The sequence below is a fragment of the Gracilinanus agilis genome, chromosome 1 (genome assembly GCF_016433145.1).
Source record: "Gracilinanus agilis isolate LMUSP501 chromosome 1, AgileGrace, whole genome shotgun sequence".
NCBI classification, from domain to species: domain Eukaryota; kingdom Metazoa; phylum Chordata; class Mammalia; order Didelphimorphia; family Didelphidae; genus Gracilinanus; species Gracilinanus agilis.
In genome coordinates, this window is record NC_058130.1 from 14,824,056 (window position 1) to 14,841,819 (window position 17,764).

General features: G+C 49.2%; 1 protein-coding gene across 1 annotated transcript in view; it reads left to right on the forward strand.

Annotated features, from left to right (window-relative positions):
* The first annotated feature begins 3,391 nt into the window (after nucleotides 1-3,391).
* MLH1 (mutL homolog 1) overlaps nucleotides 3,392-17,764 on the forward strand; it is a 71,474-nt gene continuing 57,101 nt past the window's right edge. Inside the window, exon 1 of the mRNA XM_044675539.1 lies at nucleotides 3,392-3,424. Within this exon, the coding sequence (XP_044531474.1) occupies nucleotides 3,392-3,424 (33 nt within the window). The remainder of the gene's footprint in view (nucleotides 3,425-17,764) is intronic.

A 17,764-nucleotide genomic window follows, 5' to 3' on the forward strand; every position in this document is an offset into this window, starting at 1 on the left:
CACGCTGAGGTTGCCCCCCCCACAAGGCCAAGGACAGCCCAGGCTTGGGGAGCCCCAAAGCAGAGTGAGGACACCCCGGCCTCCAGCCGCCATCAACAAGCTCTGAGGGACACCTGGTGGGGGAAAACCCCAGAACCCCAAGACTTTTGGCCTGGAGCTCCCCCAGCAGTCCCCTCCTCCTCTGTCCACTGAGAATGGGGAGCCTCTACCGGACCCCAGAAAGGCCCAGTCTGGTTCTGCTCTGAGCTGGCCTAAGTCAGTGTGGACGGGTTGGGAGAGGCCAGGAACCCGCCACCCCCCACACCTGCCTTGGATCCAGCCTCTCTTTAGGTCGGCCTCCACTCGGGTCATCCTGCCCATCCTGGTCCTCTTCCCGTCACAGAGGAGCCCATTCTCTAGTCACCAGGCTCAGCTCCAGCAGGAGGGAACCCCTGATTCTGCCACCCCCCAGGTTCGTCCTTTTCCCTTGGTCATCCCCAGCGCCCCGGGCCCAGACACCTGCCACAGCAGCTGGGCATCTGCCTGCTCCGGCCCCCTCCGAGGGGCTCCCTCTGGCCACCTGTCTGACCTTCAGAGCCCTGAATGTCCCCCCAATCCTCAGCCTCCTTTATGCCTCAACTCCCATCCCTCCTTCTGAGAGGGGCCCTGAGGAGGATGTACACCAGACAGAGCCACAGATAGACAGACAGATGGTCAGAAACATGATAAGGCAGGTAGACAGATGACAGATAGAGAGATGGACAGAAACAGAGACGATAAGACAGGTAGACAGGATGGCTTGATGGTCAGACAGATGGACAGAAACAGAAACGGTAAGTCAGGCAGACAGACAGACAGACAGGTAAGGGGGGAGGCAGGGGGAGAGACAGACCCCCTCTGGCTCTTGTCTGTCACGTTTCCTTCGTCCCCACTGAGATGGGAGCCCCCAGAGAGGCGGACTTCCCTCTCCTGGACCTGGTGCTCAGCACAGCCTATGTTTGCTGACTGTGTCCCCCTCCAATTTGCTGAACTTGAGCCTCCACCCGGGTGTCAGCCTGGTCTCTGCCTGGAGCAGGGGCCGTCCCTCCCGGCATCCCAGGCTGGGGAAGGGGTTGGTTGGTCTCCGTGTCCCCAGCGCCACAGGGGACTCCCCTGAAGCCCACCCCCATCCCTAGAATGGATGAGGCCCTTTCCGGCAGGTTTCTGGACTTCTCTGGCCTCAAGGCCCTGGAGGGCCCTCTGAAGAGCCTCCTTGGAGACCCCAGAGGCCCCTCCTGGCCTTCGCTCTGGCCTGAATCTGAGCCTGGCCCAACTCTGGTCACCGGCGCTCCAGCTGCCCTGCCAAGCTTCCTTCTTAAGCGGCCTCTGCGGCAGGGTGCCTTCCTCCCCAGTCCCGCCCCTCCAGCCCTGGCAGACAGGGAGAGCCCCCAGCAGGGAGGGCGCTGCCAAAGTCACTGCTTCACTCCTGCCCGGCCAAGCGCTGGGCGCGAAGGAAGCCACGGCAGGAGCACCGTGCATGCACCCAGGAGGATGGAGGCCGGGAATGAGCGCAAAGGACGCGTGGAGGCGACCGTCCCTGGCACGGGCAAGGAGCGCACAAAGAGAATGCGGACCGCAGGAAGCAAGAAGCAGGCAAGGAAGCACGTACGAAGCTCGGGAGGGGAAGATGAGCACGCAGGCATGCACGCACACACGCACTCGTGCGTACACCAGTGCAAGAACACACGCACCGGTGCACACGCAAACACCCGGGCAAGCACCCGGGCACACCCATATACGGTTGCAGTCCAGCGGAGGTGAGCCTCCTCCCGTTCCCGTCCTGCAACTTACCTGCCGGCTTTTGTGTCCTCGAATCAGAATCCTCGAGCTGGCTGCGGAAGAGCCTCTGGGCGGCGAGCCCTGCCCCAGCGGCACCCAGGATGGCCCCAGCCACGAAGCCGCTGAGAAAGCGCCGGCTACCACCTAAGCGGGAGCCTGCAGCCGCCATAGTTCCCGCCAGCACTGTGGGTCAGGGGGCGCATGCGCGGGGTGGGACTGGGCTGCCAAATCTGCTATTCTTCAGTTCACGCTGGCCCTAGAGCGCATGCTCAGTGTTCGAGCTGGTCCCCAAGTTGTGGTGTCGTCTTTCTCGCCCAGTGCTTAGCCGGGACGCTTCTTTCTAGTACACATCCGCCCTTAGTAGGTCAAAGAGCATGCGTGAGGTGTTACGTTACGGATGGGACTAAGGAGGCCGCTCCGGGTTCATGGGAAAGCGAGAGGGTGGCGCGAGAGCGCTTGCGTGTCCCCAGCTCCAGCCTCCCTGCTCAGCGCTTTGATCTGCCCCTGCTGGCCTCAGAGGGAATGACAACAAAGGCCGCAACAACAGCTAGAATAACAACAGCGCATTTATAGAGCGTTTTCTGTGCCACATCTTGACTAAGCGCTTTACAAATATCCCATTTGAGCCTCTAGGCGGGAGAGGTTAATCCAGAGCATCCCCATTTTGCACATGAAGAAACTGAGGCCAACAAGGTGAAGGGACCTGTCCAGGGTCTCACAGCTAGGAGGTGCCTGAAGCCACGTGGGAACTCGGGCCTTCCTGACCCCTTGCTGGGCAATTGGCAGGGATGGGGTGGGGTGCAGGCGGAGTGATGACTCCTCTTCCTGGGTTCAAATTCCACCTTAGATATTTCCTAGCTATGTGACCCTGGACACGTCCCTTCACCCTGCCTCAGTTTCCCCATCTATAAAGTAAGCTGGAGAAGGCCATGGCAAACCACTCCAGTAACTGCCATGAAAACTCCAAATGGGGTCACAAAGAGTCTGACAGGCCTGAAAACAGCTCCCTGAGGCTAGGCCTGGGCTCTTTCCAGCCCACCTCCAGGCTCGCTCTCTTGGCCTTGCCGGAAGGTTTGAGGGTGCCACTTCCTTAAATGTGATTTTAAAGCTTCCTCATTTTTTTCAAATTGACTTGCCCGTTTGTTCCATTAAAGCTCCCAAATACGCGGCTCCTGGCGGCCGAGAAGGTCTCCGGCGTGTGTCTGTGGGCCGTGTGTGCCTCGTCCTCTCTCAGGGCAGAGAAGGCCTCCGGCGAGCGTGTGTGGGCCGTGTGTGCCTCGTCCTCTCTCAGGGCAGAGAAGGCCTCCGGCGTGTATGCCTCGTCCTCTCTCACACAAGTGCTCTTCCAGCAGCATCTCTTTGGAGGCTCCAATTCCTGGTCTGTCAGGGGCCCGCCAGCCCGGCTCAGGCCTTCCCCAGCAGAGGAGCCCCCCTCCACGTCCCAGGTCTTCTGCGCCAGCACCCAGAGGTGGCTCCCTGGGGCAGCCCACCAGGCTTCCCGGCCTCCCCTCATCTGCTTGGAGATAGACAGACCCAGCCAGGGCCCTGCTGGCTCCAAGGGGGGGGCCCTTCCTAATGGTTGGGGCCCTCCAGCATGGCGGCATCAGGTCGTGGTGCCAAGCACAGGGTGGGGCATCTGTCCTTTTCCACAACCCTCCACCCTGGGCCATTGGGCCCTCCTCAGCCCATCTGAGAGCTGTTTAATTGGCATTTCTCTAATCCATAATGACTCAGACTGTCTTCTCATAGGACTCTAAATGGCTTTGATTTCCTCATCCACAAACTGCCCTTCCTGTTTTTTAACCATTTATCCAATAGGGAACGTCTCCTATTCTTACCATTTTACAAACTCTTCCATGTATCGGCGAAGAGACTTCAATCTGAAAAACTCTGAATCTTTCCCCGATTATCCACTTTCCTTCCAACCTTAACAGCATTCCTTTTATTTGTTAAAAAAAAAAAGTTTCCATTTAATGTATTAAAAATTATCCATTTTACATCTCACAATGCTCTCTCTCTCACTCATTTACAAATTCTTCTCTCCGTAATTCCGATAGATAATATTCCATGTTTTTCTTTTCTTTTTTTAAACCCCAATATTTTTTATATATATCCTTTCATATTAATTTTATTTGTTACAGGGCTAGGCAATGGGGGTTAAGTGACTTGCCCAGGGTCACACAGCTAAGAAGTGTCCGAGGCCAGATTCAAACCTAGGACCTCCCATCTCTAGGCCGGGCTCTTAATCCACTGAGCCATCCAGCTGCCCTCTGTTCCATGTTTTTCTAATTTGGCCTCGGATATCTCCTTTTATGTCATGTTTTCATGTTTTTGCTCTTCTTGGTTTAGGTATCGGCACCATATTTGTTTCATAAAAGGAGTTTGGTAGGACTCCTTCTTCACCTGTTATTCCAGGTAATTTATTTGATATGAGAATTAGCTGGTCCTTAAATGTTTGATAGAATTCACTTGTAAATCCATCTGGTCCTGAGGCTTTTTTCATGAAAAGTTCATTTATGGCCTCTTCAATTTCTTTTTTCTAGAACAGCTTTATTTAGTTCATCTATTTCCTCCTCTGTTAATCTAGGCAGTTTATATTTTTGTAAGTTTTTTTCCATTTCACTTACATTGTTAAATTTCTTGGCATATAATTGGGCAAAATAATTCCTAACAATTTGCTTGATTTCATCTTCTTTAGTGGTCTATTCACCCTTTTCATTTTTGATGCTAGAGGTTTGGTTTGCTTCTCTCTTTTTTAATCATCTTAACTGATGCTTGTCTATTTTGTTGGGGGTTTTTTCATGAAACCAAATCCTAGTTTTATTTATGAATTCAATGGTTTACTTATATTCCATTTTATTTATCTCATCTTTAATTTTTAGGATTTTCAATTCTAAGAGTCCCTCCCTTAGCCTCTCCCCTTGCCCTCCTAGTTCTAAATCAGTCCATACTTCTGAAGACCCCTCTTTTGTCCCCTCCTTGATCCATCGACCCTTCCAAGAATTTCTCTATCTCCCCAACTTACTGTCTTATTTTTTTTAAGGGGTTAAGTGACTTTCCTAGGGTCACACAACTAGGAAGAATCTGAAGCCAAATTTGAACCCAGGACCTGCCGTCTCCTGGTTCTCTATCCGCTGAGTCCAACTAAGTTTCAAAACTCTCAGGTTAAAGAGAAAAGCTACTATAAGTGACTTGAAAAATACAATTTAAATACTGTAGAAGTATAGTCAGAATAACACAAGATTTAACTTCTACATTAAAAGAATGAAAGGCATGGCACAATATTTCTTTATTTTAATTTAATTTTTAAAATATTTTTTCCATGTTTACATATTTCATTTTCTTCATGGCACACTATTTCAAAGAGAAAATAAGCTCTCAAGTCACTTAACCCCATATAGCTGAGCTCTTATTGCTCTTCTGTCTTGGAAAGAATACTTAAGTATTGATTATTTTAAGACATAAAGTAAGAGTTTAAAAAAAAAAACCAACCAACAATTCAGTTCTATTGTGCCTGTGTTTTCATCTTGGACTCTCTTTCAGTGGTGATGGGTGGATTCTTTCCATTTCTTTTTTGCCCACTAGTTCTAGAACTTCAGGGCAATTTTGCTTAATAATTTCTTAAAGTATAGTGTCTAGACTTTTTTCTCTAATCATAACTTTCAGGTAGTCCAACAATTCTTATTGTCTCTCTTTAATCTGTTTTCCAGGTCAATTGTTTTTGGAATGAGATATTCTGTATTCTCTTCTATTTTTTTTTTTGTTCTTTTGATTTTGTTTTCTTATTTCTAATTGTCTTAAAAAGTCATTAGCTGGGGGCAGCAGGGTGGCTCAGTGGATTGAGAGCCAGGCCCAGAGACGGGAGGTCCTGGGTTCAAGTCTGGCCTCAGACATTTCCCAGCTGTGTGACCCTGGGAAAGTCCCTTAACCCCCATTGTCTAGCCCTTACCACTCTTCTGTCTTGGAACCAATACACAGTACTGATTCTAAGATAGAAGGTAAGGGGTTTTATATATTTTTTTAAAAAGTCATTAGCTTACCTTGCCCAATTCTAATTTGTAAAGAATGATTTTCTTCAGCATGTTTTTGGGTCTCTTTTTCCAAATGGTTAATCTTGTTTTAATCAAGATTAAATTTTAATGTCAAGTTACTGTTCATTTAAGATTTAATGTTAATCAAGAACATAATGTTCTTGATTTTCTTGCATTGCTTTTTTTCCCCTAATTTTTCTTCAACCTTTGTTTTTTTTTTAATCCTTATTAAGCTCTTCCAAGAGTCCTTTTTAAGGTTATGTCCATTTTATATTTTATTTTAAAGTTTTAGAAGTAGGTATTTTCATTTTGCTGTGTTCCAAATTTGAACTCTGATCTTCTCTCTACTTTAGTAGCTATCTATGATTGGGTTCTTTCTATTTTTCTTATTTATTTATTTATTCGTTTGTTTATTTTAAATGCTAGGGTAGTTATTCAATAACAAATTTATTACCAAGGAGCAAAGAAATTAATGCCTTGTGGTTTGGCTATTTTTAGCCAACACTCAGGTTAAGAAACTTGCTTACTTATTTATGAAAAAATTTTAGCAGCCTATTTCTTGTTAACTTTATGCAAAGGTCAGGCTCTGCTCCCCAAGGGTGGGGGATGATGTCTCAGATGATGTCTGGGGGAGGTTATTTCCTGAACTCTCTGGGACCCTCGACCTCTTGCTTCTTCCAATTTCTACACTTCAGGGCCAGGTGCGATCCTTGCCCCCCTGCTCATGCCCTAGATGGTGAATGACCTCAGGGACTCCTGTCCATCCCTGAGCCCTGACTGGGGCCCCTGCATGTTCCTGCTCCTGAGGGCTACTCTGGTGACCCCAAGTGTGGGCTTGTTCCTCTGCCCAGGAGCCACGAGCAGCCAGATCCTCCCCTCTCCCTCTGGGTCAGTCTGGCCAGCACACCTGGGCTCTTGCCCTGGTCAGCCGTCTAACCCCTCACGGTCAGGGGGTGGGAGCTACAGCTGCCCTCATGTTTGTGGTTTGTAGATCACCGGCCTGGAGGGGAGAGTCTGCCCAGCCTCCTCCCAAGGTGCCCTGGGCAGGACAACCGTCTCACCCCATCATGACTACGTCTGCCTCCTTAAAGTGGACTCTGAGGCCATTTTCATTATTTGGGGGGGAATCTGGAGAGCAAGGTCTTCTCCTCCCCCATTCCACCACCTTCCCTCTGCCTTAAGCTTTGCCAAGAAGACCAGGAAGGCTTGGATTCAAGTCTCCCTTAATCCTAGTGGGTGACCCCTGCCCAAGTCACTCGGCTTCTCACCGCTAGATTGTACGTTGTGGATTTGGTGACTCTCTGCCCTGGCACAGGGAATGTCCTCACCTCGGACTTCTCTCTTCCAGTGAAATCACTAAGCAGTACCTCCCCCAATATCCATTTTCTCAAATAAGATGATGTATGTCAAGTGCTTTTAAAACTCTAAAGTGCTATAGAAATATTATATAGTATATTAATAGTCCCCATGGTTAGGAAAAACTATAGGTTAGAGAGTTCCCTGTGTGGCTACATATCTCTTTAGACAACTGCCCTTTTCCTCCTCAAAGAACTGGAGGTTTTTGGGGCTTTAGAATTTCATTTTTCCCCCAAACACATTTAGATTTCATCAAATTGTAATCAAAGCAAAAAAAAAATAATAATCACAAGCTCTAGGCAAAGCAAGACCAATTTTATGCAGCATCCTTAATGGGAAGATGGAAAGATCCTAGGGAACTTCCAGAAACACTAGATATTCATCCCATTGGCAGAATGCTAGAATAGTAGGCAGATCAGTAAATCTAAAAGGATGACTAGGCTGATAGGATTCTCTGCATTTTAAAAATCCTAAATGGGAAGGCCAATGGAAAGATAGGCCTACAGATGGCAGGTCCTGGGTTCAAATTTGGCCTCAGACCCTTCCTAGCTGGGTAACCCTAAGCCAATCACTTAACCCCCTTAGCCTAGCCCTTACTGCCCTTCTGCTTTGAAACCAATACAGTATTGATTCTAAAATGGAAGATATGGATTAAAAACAAGCCTGTGACAACTGACACAAAGTCTCTGGGTAGAATCCCTGCTGCATACCCATTGAGTCTATGAAGTTCAAAAACCACCGGAATCGTTTTGGAGTTTGGAACATGAAGAGATGAAAGGATTCATCTTCCAAGAAATCTCTCCAGGATCTCTTGTCTGGCTTTGTCCTGAGGCTTCGATGACACGTGTCTAAGCCAGGCGCGATCCTTGGCATCATTACCAGTTTCAAAATTTACTAAAGAAAGTGCTTAACTTTTTTTTTAATTTTTTTTTTGGTGGGGAGGGGTTTGGAGCTTATGTTTAAAAACCTTTCCATTTTGTTTGCCTCCCTGAATCTCTCTCCTCTTATTTAGTCATCCCTGGTTTTCACATTTGAGCCTCTAAGGCAGGGGTTGGCAACCTTTTTGGCCATGAGAGCCATAAATGCCACATTTTTTAAAATGTCATTTCGTGAGAGCCGTACAGTGCTCCCAGTGCCGCTCCTGTAACAGCGCCTGAAAAAAATGGACTTTATGGCTCCTGCAGAAAGAGCCATATCTGACCCTCAAAAGAGCCAGATATGGCTCGAGAGCCACATATTGCCAACCCCTGCTCTTAAGTTCTACTGCTGAGGCTGGAAAGGCCAGGGCAGTTCAATGGAGAGAATTTAGATATTTTTCCTCTCTTGCCCACATAATTTCAGTTGAAAAACAATGGAAAGGACATTTATGGAGGGAAAAAAAGGAAACAAGTCAGTTCTTGGGTCTTCTCTGGAATTTCAATTCGTTTCCTCTTAGGTTCTGGGTTCGAACTCATACTTTAGCACAGAGTAGCTTAACAGGCCAACAGAAGTTGAATGGATCCTTGGAGATCTTCCCCTTGGTTTCCCAAGCCCTCTGGGAGGGGGCCCATTCTGGGTCACACACCCAGACCAAGCTCCCCAGAGGCCCAGTTCATTCCCAAAGAATGTTTCTTTCAGCTGAGTGGCATCTTAAGAGGGCAGGGAGAAAGGAGGACATTATACACCATCCGTGCAATACTTACAATTGTCACAAGGATTTTTGTGACTACAGTTTCCTCAGGGGACCTAAAGTATCACCTCTTCATTTCTAACAGTCCATTGACTCTCCCAGAATATAGAATCAAAGGAGGAAAGCTTTTGAGTTGGAAGGGACCTCTGGAAGGAAACTGAAGTCCAAAAAGGATATAGGATGAGCCTAGTGTCATAAGCTAACAAATCTGAAGTGGGGTTCAAATCGTGCCTCCTACAATGTAATAAGTATCCATTATTTTAAACCTTTCCCTTCTGTCTGAGAATCAATATTAGGAATTGGTTGTAAGGCTAAGCAATGGAACTAAGTGACTTGCCCAGGGTCACACAGCTAGGAAGTCTCTGAGATCAGATTTGAATCTAGGACCTCCTGTCTCTAGGTCTGGCTCTCAGTCCACTAGACCACCTAACTGCCCCATAAGTATTTACTTTTATAAAATACTAGTGTTCTTTACAAATGTCTATCAATTGAATCGATCCGACCATTCTGGAGGGCAATTTGGAACTATGCCCAAAGGGTGCTAAAAGACTGCCTGCCCTTTGATCCAGCCGTACCATTGCTGGGGTTATACCCCAAAGAGATAATAAGGAAAAAGACTTGTACAAAAATATTTATAGCCGCATTCTTTGTGGTGGCAAAAAACTGGAAAATGAGGGTCTGCCCTTCAATTGGGGAATGGCTGAACAAATTGTGGTATTTGCTGGTGATGGAATACTATTGTGCTCAAAGAAATAATAAACTGGAGGAATTCCATGTGAACTGGAAAGACCTCCAGGAATTGATGCAGAGTGAAAGGAGCAGAGCCAGAAGAACATTGTACACAGAGACTGATACACTGTGGCACAATTGAATGTAATGGATTTCTCTACTAGCAGCAATGCAATAATCCAGGACAGTTCTGAGGGACTTATGAAAAAGAATGCTATCCATATCCAGAGAAAGAACTGTGGGAGTAGAAACACAGAAGAAAAACAACTGCTTGATCACATGGACTGATGGGGATATGATTGGGGATGCAGACTCTAAAAGATCACCCCAGTGCAAATATCAATAATATGAAAATAGGTCTTGTTCAATGAGACATGTAAAACCCAGTGGAATTGTGTGTCGACTATGGGAAGGGGTTGTGGGGAGGGGAGGGATAGAACATGAATCTTGTAACCATGGAAAAATATTCTTAAATAAATAAACAAACAAACAAACAAATAAATAAATAGAAATTGCCAAAAGAATACAATACAATAAAATAATCTGGAAAACAACACAATAAAATATAAATAATATGAAAAAATAAAAGCTACATTTCTCAAATACAAAAAAATGTCTATCAGTCACAGTAAACCCCAGTGGAATTGCTTGTCACCTCCAGGAGTGGAGAGGGATGAGGGGAGGGAAAGAACATGAATCATGGAACCATGGAAAAATATTCTAAATGAATTAATTAAATAAAAATGGGGAAAAAATAAAAACAAAATGAAAATGTCTATCATTGGGAAAAGCAAAGTGGTAAGGGCTAGGCAATGGGATTAAGTGACTTGCCCAGGGACAAACAGCTAGGAAGTGTTGGAGGTTAAGTTTGAACCCAAGACTTCCCGTTTCACAGCCTTGCTCTCTATCCACTGAGCCATCTAGCAGAGAACTCATGCTAGCAAATTCCTGGCTATTTGAATCCCTTCGTCTTTACTGGAGCCTGCTTCAAAGAGGTTTGCAACCTGGTTTCTGAATTCGTTTGTCCCTCTGCTCCTCAGTGGATCTCCTTAATTCACTCCTCTGTTTTTCAGCTGTCCTGCCGTGAGTGTGCATAGGTGTGTTTTTGATCAGTTCTGCCCTTGCGGAGCCAAATTCCAGTCACAGGCCTCACCAGCGCTCCTTCTTGCATTAGATCCCTACCTCATCCTGATTTCTTGGCCATGTTTTTGTCATTTGTATATAGACATGTAAGGCCAAGGATTTACTGCTGTTTTTTTGCCCTATGAATTTCTGGCTGCTAATTTATAATTATTATGTATCCCCATTTTCTAGACGCATAAACTGAGTCTCAGAAAAGTTAAATGAGTTGCTTGTGGTCATACAGAGAGTGTCTTCTGGACTATTCAAGCGTCACCCTCTTTGTAAGACTCTGGCTATGCCTCGAGGTCTTATGGATCTTCTCTTTGTGGTTGTTCATCCTTTGTTTCTGAAATGGACCCACAATATCTTGGGGTGCTGTCCTGATTTGCCAGCAGATTGCATTGAAGCGGGGCAGAGTTGCCCAAAGCCATCAGCCTCATTCTCTTCTGGAGCCACAGAAGTCCAGCGACAAGACAAAAGTCAGGACTGCTAGCCATGACCCAGGATGCAGTGGATGACGTTGGCTTCCTCCGCGTCTGACCGAGCTCCTCAGCTCCTGCTTCGGTCACCTTCCTGGCCTTTGGAACAGCCCATTTTCATGCTCCCCACTTAGAGCTTGGTCGCCGAAGATGCCAGGGTGGTCCACGGCATCCAGGGCCACCTTCAGTCATCGTGACTTGTCCTGCCACTGGACTTTGGTGAGTCCAGAAGAGAAAGTGAGGCCAGGCTTTGGGCAACTTGGTCCCCCTTCAGGGCAGGTTCTGCGCCAGTCCAAAGGCACGCGTGACCCTTGAGCTGAATAGGCCCCGTGAGCTGGCCAAGCTGTTCAAATGCCAAACAGATGCTTACCTAAAAGATTATTATTTTATGGAGAACTCATGGAGTACAATAGAAGTGAGAGAGATCCCAGGATGCTCTTGAATCTCTGCAGAGCCTTGGTATGGTTCATGGGACACGGAGCCACGGAGCCACAGAGCCACAGAGCCATGGCACCGAACCATCCAGGATCTCTCTCACACCGCCTCTAAGAAGGCACCGAGCTCTAAGAGCAAAGCGGAATGTGAGACCCCAGATGTAGAGGCATCCCCACATGGGCTGTCCGTGCCCGACCTGGGCTAGAGCCTCCCACACTCCTATTGGTCCAGTCAGCCACCATCAGGCACAGTGAACATTGACTCCCCAACACAGTGGTGCCATTTTGGTCCTCTTAGAGATGAAGGATGATAAGCAGCCAGCCAGACTCTCTTCATACAATAGGGGCGTCATACATGTTTATGGTGGATGTCATGCTCTCAGGAACCAGATGGCTACGTCTAAACCTGCTGCGGTGGTGACCAGCTGAAGAGGGACTGGATAGAGAGCCAGGAGAGACCATCCTGGCCCGTTTGGAGCTCAGCCCTCCTTGGGCATGCCCAGCAATCCCCACAAAGAGACCTCTTCCCAGACTCTTGGTACAGCCCTCTGGTGAGGGGCAGGGAGGCTCCCCCTGCCTCCAGAGACAGCCCATTCCTCTTTTGGCTCTCATTGTTAGGGAGATTTTCTTGCTTCTGCCTTTTGTTTCTGGTTCTGCCCTCTGGAGACAAAGAGCTAGAGGCTGCCAAGGTTAGAGTATTCTAGCCGGAGTCAGTTCAGCTCCACCCAGCCTCAGTTTCCTTATTTGTAAAATGGAGCTCTAATAACAGCCCTTACCCTATAGAGGAGTTGGCAGATCCAATGAGGTAACAAATGAAATGCCCTGCAAACCTGAACGTAGTCTCTAGGTGCGAGCTGTTATTATGACCCCCATCCCTCCCCCACAGTCCTCAGAACATCCGAAGACAGAGATCCCATTCCCTGCTCCTCCAGGGGGATCCACGCAATGCCCTTCGTCATCGTGGTTGCCTTCCCATGGACACCTTCCAGCTTACCTAACGGTGAAAGCCACTGCAGGGTCCGAGAGGGGCCCTTCTGCTTTGGATCCCCACCCACCCACCCAGAGCAGAGCAGGTTCAGTCCTAGGGGAAGCCTGGCCTGGATCCAGAGGGGTTCCGTTCCCCTTCCTCCTACTCTTCGGTTCATTACGCACCCGCCCTGGGCCCTGGGGACAATGTATCTGAAGCTCAGGTTTTGAACATCCTTGGAGGGTCTCCCTAAAAGGCAGTCAAAAAAGTTCTCCGTGCTGGAGATATTCTAGTATGGAGCACATCCATCCCCACCTGGAGCTGGATGGAGGCAGCCTAGAACCTCGAGGCCCCGAGCCTCAGGAACGGCAGCCTTTTGCAGGTCCCCTCCAATCCCCAGCTTCCCATTCAACCCGGGGAGACAGGATGCAGGCTGAGGTTGGCCTCTTGCCGTGCCATGTGGCCTGATGGTGCCGTTAAATGGCATCCTGGTGATGCCTTCTGACTCGCCCATAAATCAGACGTAAGTGAGGGCAGCTGGCAGAAAGTCGTCGCCTCACTCTCTTCCAGAGTCATGGACGTCCAAAGGCAAGACAGAGGTCCGGATGGCTGGCCACGGCCCAGGATGCGATGGATGGCCTTGGCTCCCTTCCATGTCTGACCAAGCTTTCAGCCACTCCCACAGCCACTGGAACACGCTGTCCTCCTTTGCCCATGCTGCCAGGGCAAGTCTTCTGCTGGCTGTGGACACCCCACCCCCAACTCACTGAGGTGATGAGCAGCCTGTTGGTGACTCAAGACCCACTTTAGCCAGCCTGCCAGCCAAGAAGGCTTGACCCCATATGGCTCCTGGGCATCCTATAGTTTATCTTTCTTCTTTCTTCTTTTTTTTTTTTAACCCCTCACCTTCCTTCTTGGAGTCAGTACTGTGTATTAGCTCCAAGGCAGAAGAGTGGTAAGGGTGGGCCATGGGGGTTAAGTGACTTGCCCAGGGTCACACAGCTGGGAAGTGTCTGCGGTCAGATTTGAACCTAGGACCTCCCGTCTCTAGGCCTGACTCTCCATCCACTGAGCTACCCAGCTGCCCCCTAGTTTATCTTTCTTAAACAATGCTCGCCAGAACTGACTAGAGACCTACCATGGACTGAGTTCACAGGACCAGCACTTCCCCAAGCCTCTTCTTAAAACAGTCCTAGAGCAGTTTGCTATTATTATTATTATTGTTATTATTATTATTATTGTTATTGTTATTGTTATTGTTAGCTTGGCTGCCACGTCCCCTAATCCTCCAGATCTTTTTCAGAATAGCTGTTGTCGAGCCAGCGGTTCGACACTCAATCTGGGGTGTGAAAAATGGATGTCTCGTACCCAGGTGGAACGTTGTACGTAGAGGCATGCCACCTTCTTAGGTTCTGCCCTCGGCTTCTCGGCCCTTGCCATTCTCCCCCATCGGAGCCACCTGCGGAATCTGAGGAGTTCCCTCTGTGCCTTCAGGCAAGTCACCATGAAGCCGGGAGAGCCAGGGCAGGCCGCAGATCCCGGGTTCTCCCCTACAGACCTCTGCCGTGTGGACATCACAGCGTTCACAAGCACTCTTTGGGCCAAGCCAGCCAGCTATTCCCGAGTTCTCTGAGCCCTCTCAGCTCACCACGTCTCCCAGGCGTTCCCACCCAACAGCATGTTCCCTGGAATCTAGATGAACTCCCTCCACGGTATTTCCCTCATGGGCCGTCACCACAAAAGGAAAGGAGGTTAGAGCAGCCCAGCCCAGCCTCTCTTCTGGGGCGCTGCTTTCCTTTGGGGATGTTGCCAGTCAAGGATTTAAGGCCCATCCACTGGCCTATAGTGTGCAGATTTTGTTCTTTTTCCTTTAAAATCAACAACGACAACTGGAGAGACCTCCGGCAACAGATGCAGAGTGAAAGGAGCAGAGCCAGAAGAACATTGTACACAGAGACTGATATACTATGGTAAAATTGAATGTAATGGACTTCTGTACCAGCAGCAATACAATGACCCAGGACAATTCTAAGGGATTTATGGTAAAGATGCTGCCCACATTCAGAGGAAGAACTGCAGGAGAGGAAACATATAAGAAAAGCAACTGCTTGAACGCATGGGTCGGGGTGGACATGATTGGGGATGTAGATTTGAAACTACCACCCCAATGCAACTACCAACAATTTGGAAATAGGTCTTGATCAAGGACACATGACAAAACTAGTGGAAATGCGCATCGGCCATGGGTGGGGGGAGTGTGGGGGTGAAGGGGAAAGTAGGAGCATGAATCATGTAACCATGTTAAAAATGAATATTAATAAATGCTTGAAAAAAAAATCAACAACGACAAACCAGGGGGCAGCTGGGTGGCTCTGTGAATGGAGAGTCAGGCTCAGAGATGAGAGGTCCTGGGTTCAAATTCAGCCTCAGACACTTTCTAGCTGGGTGACCCCTGGCAAGTCACTTCACCCCCATTGCCTACCCTTACTGCTCTTCTGCTTCTAAGACAGAAGGGAAGGGCTAGGCAAAACCAAAACAAAATAAAACAAACACCTGCTCCAGGCTGGGATTCCTCCCTGGGCATTGGTGGGCTTCGAATATCACGCCCAGTGATGCCACCATCACCTCCCAGGTGTTTGGGCTTCGTAAACCACAGGGTCTCTGTTTTGGTGGTTGCCATTGTTCTATCTTCAGTGGCACTCTTTCTCCATGGGCTCCTTCCCCTCTGCCCAAAGGATCCCAGGAAGCAGCCAGCCCTCCATCCTTGTACCCCCTCAAGCTAGGCGGCCAGCAGCCTCCTTCCTGCCACAGACAAGCGTTTCCAAAGCTGTCTCCATTGCACCCTCCATCTTTTTAACCCCTCGCCTTCCATCTTAGCATCACTACTGTGTACGGTTCCAAGGCAGAGGAGCAGTGAGGGCTATAATGGGGATTAGGTGACTTGCCCAGGATCACACAGAGAGGGAGTGTCAGGCCAAATTTGAACCCAGGACCTCTGGACCTGGCTCTCCATCCACTGAGCCACCCTGCTGCCCCCTTCAAGGGGGTCTTGAAGGAACCCAGGAAACAAAGGAGAGGTGGGCAAGGAGTCCAGGCACAAGAGAGCCACCCAAAAGGCAGACTGGGGAGAGAGTGGATTAGGTTTAAGGGACAACAGACAGGAAGGTGCTGCTGAGTCACAGATGAGCCGGAGAGGCCTCCTGGATCTGAGGGCCGGCTGTGGGGAGCGGCCTTCCAGTGGCAGCAGAGTTCCCCAGCGGCCCCCTCTCCTGCCAGGCCCTCGGCCCTCAGGGCCCTCAGACAAGGGTCCAAGATGTTCTGCTGCGCTGATTGTTTATCCCTCCCATGACTGGAAGGGCCCCGCACATGCCCAGTGCTCGCTCTGGAGCTCGGCTCTCCCGTTGCCCTGGCGACGGTCTCCTGGCATTTGTTCATCATCCCTGGGTTACGGTGACCCATCCCTCCCGGAGCACCCTGTGGAAGGCGTTGGGAGCGCAGACAAAGGAGGCCACGCTTTGCAATCAAAGAGGCCAGCGCAGAATCCCGCCCGCAATGCCTGCTCCAAGGGGCCGGGAGAAAGACTCCCCAAAGTCCGCGGCTCCAGAGCCAGGCTCCCAGGGGAAACCCTGGCGGGCTCCAGGAGGCGCGTGTCCAGCCGTGTCTGACTCTGCGACCCCATCTGGGGTTTTCTTGGCAGAAAGATCCCGGAGTCGTTTGTCACCCCCTTCCCCAGCTCGTTTTACAAAGGATGAAACTGAGGCCAACAGGGTTAAGGGACTTGTCCAGGGCCACCCAGCTAGTCAGGGGCTGAGGCCAGATTAGAACCCAGGTCCTCCCGCCTCCTGTGTCTAAGATAATAAAGCTCCAAATCAGGCCAGATTTCAGTATGGCCACCGGCACTTTGAACGGGAAATATTCCAAACTGGATCTAGTGGACTCCCTTGTTCACTAGTCTAAATCCATCTAAAATGGACACTTAACGGCTCCCCAAACAGGCCCCCTCCATCATCCCCTCCAGCCAGCTAGGAACCCCCGAGGGGGCTTCACTCAACGCCCCCATTTTTCGCAGGAGAAAACGCGCTGCATTTTCAATTCGATGGACATTTATTAAGCGCCTGCTGTGTGCTCGGCATCGCGCTACCCAGGTCAAACAGGGTCAGTGTTGCTAGTCGAGGAGGCGCCCCATTAAACCGCAAATGCGGGCTCTCGAGGCGACTCTCAAGGACCGCCCAACGTCCGCCAAATTGGCTGTCGGAGTTTCCCAGAAATGGAAAGTTTGTTTGCTGACTCGGTTCCCTGCAAGAGTATCCAACCTTGATTGTGGGTGAAAAGAAACAAAGACAGCCATAGAGAGGCCGCTAGAAAAGAGGGGACGGTGGCCGGGGAGGGCCAGCGCGAGGGCCAGGGGCGGGGCTGCTCTGTTTGTCTGAGGAATACCTGAGAGAATAATTGTCCCAGGGGAGCTCCTCTTCTGCGTTGAACATCAGCCTGTGCGCCTCGCCTTCCTCTCCAACTGAGGTGAGAATCGAATGATTTCAAAAGGCTGTTTGAACTTCCCTATCAAACTGGCTTAGCTGGTGTCTGTGATACCAGGATCCGGGCCAATTCCGAAGGAATGGGAGGTAATGACTTAATAAAAAATAAGAAAAGAGGGGGCAGCTGGGTGGCTCAGTGGATGGAGAGTTGGGCCTAGAGACGGGAGGTCCTAGGTTCAAATTTGACCTCAGACACTTCCTAGCTGTGTGACCCTGGGCAAGTCACTTGACCCCCATTGCCTACCCTTACCACTTTTCTGCCTTGGAGTCCATACAGTGTTGACTCCAAGACGGAGGGTAAAGGTTAAAAAAATAAAAATAAATACACAAATAAATAAGAAAATAAAATAAGAAAAGAATGTGAAAAAATGGTTTTTCCATTCACTTGAGAAAAATAAAATAAAAACTTAAAAACAAATTCTCTGAGCTTCTGGAGCCCCTCCAGGTGGCCTTGCAACGTTCAGCTCAGATTCCGGGGTGAATGGAGTCTCAGGTAAGTGGCAGCCCCTTCCCCAGAGCTTCCTGGGCAGCATTCCCTCACCTCAGTTAAGGAAGCTCCTTAGGAGGTCAATAAACATCCCAAAGGCCTGAGGCTGCACTTATTCTAATGAAAGCTTTCCCAAGCCTGGCTTAACAGCCTCCCCC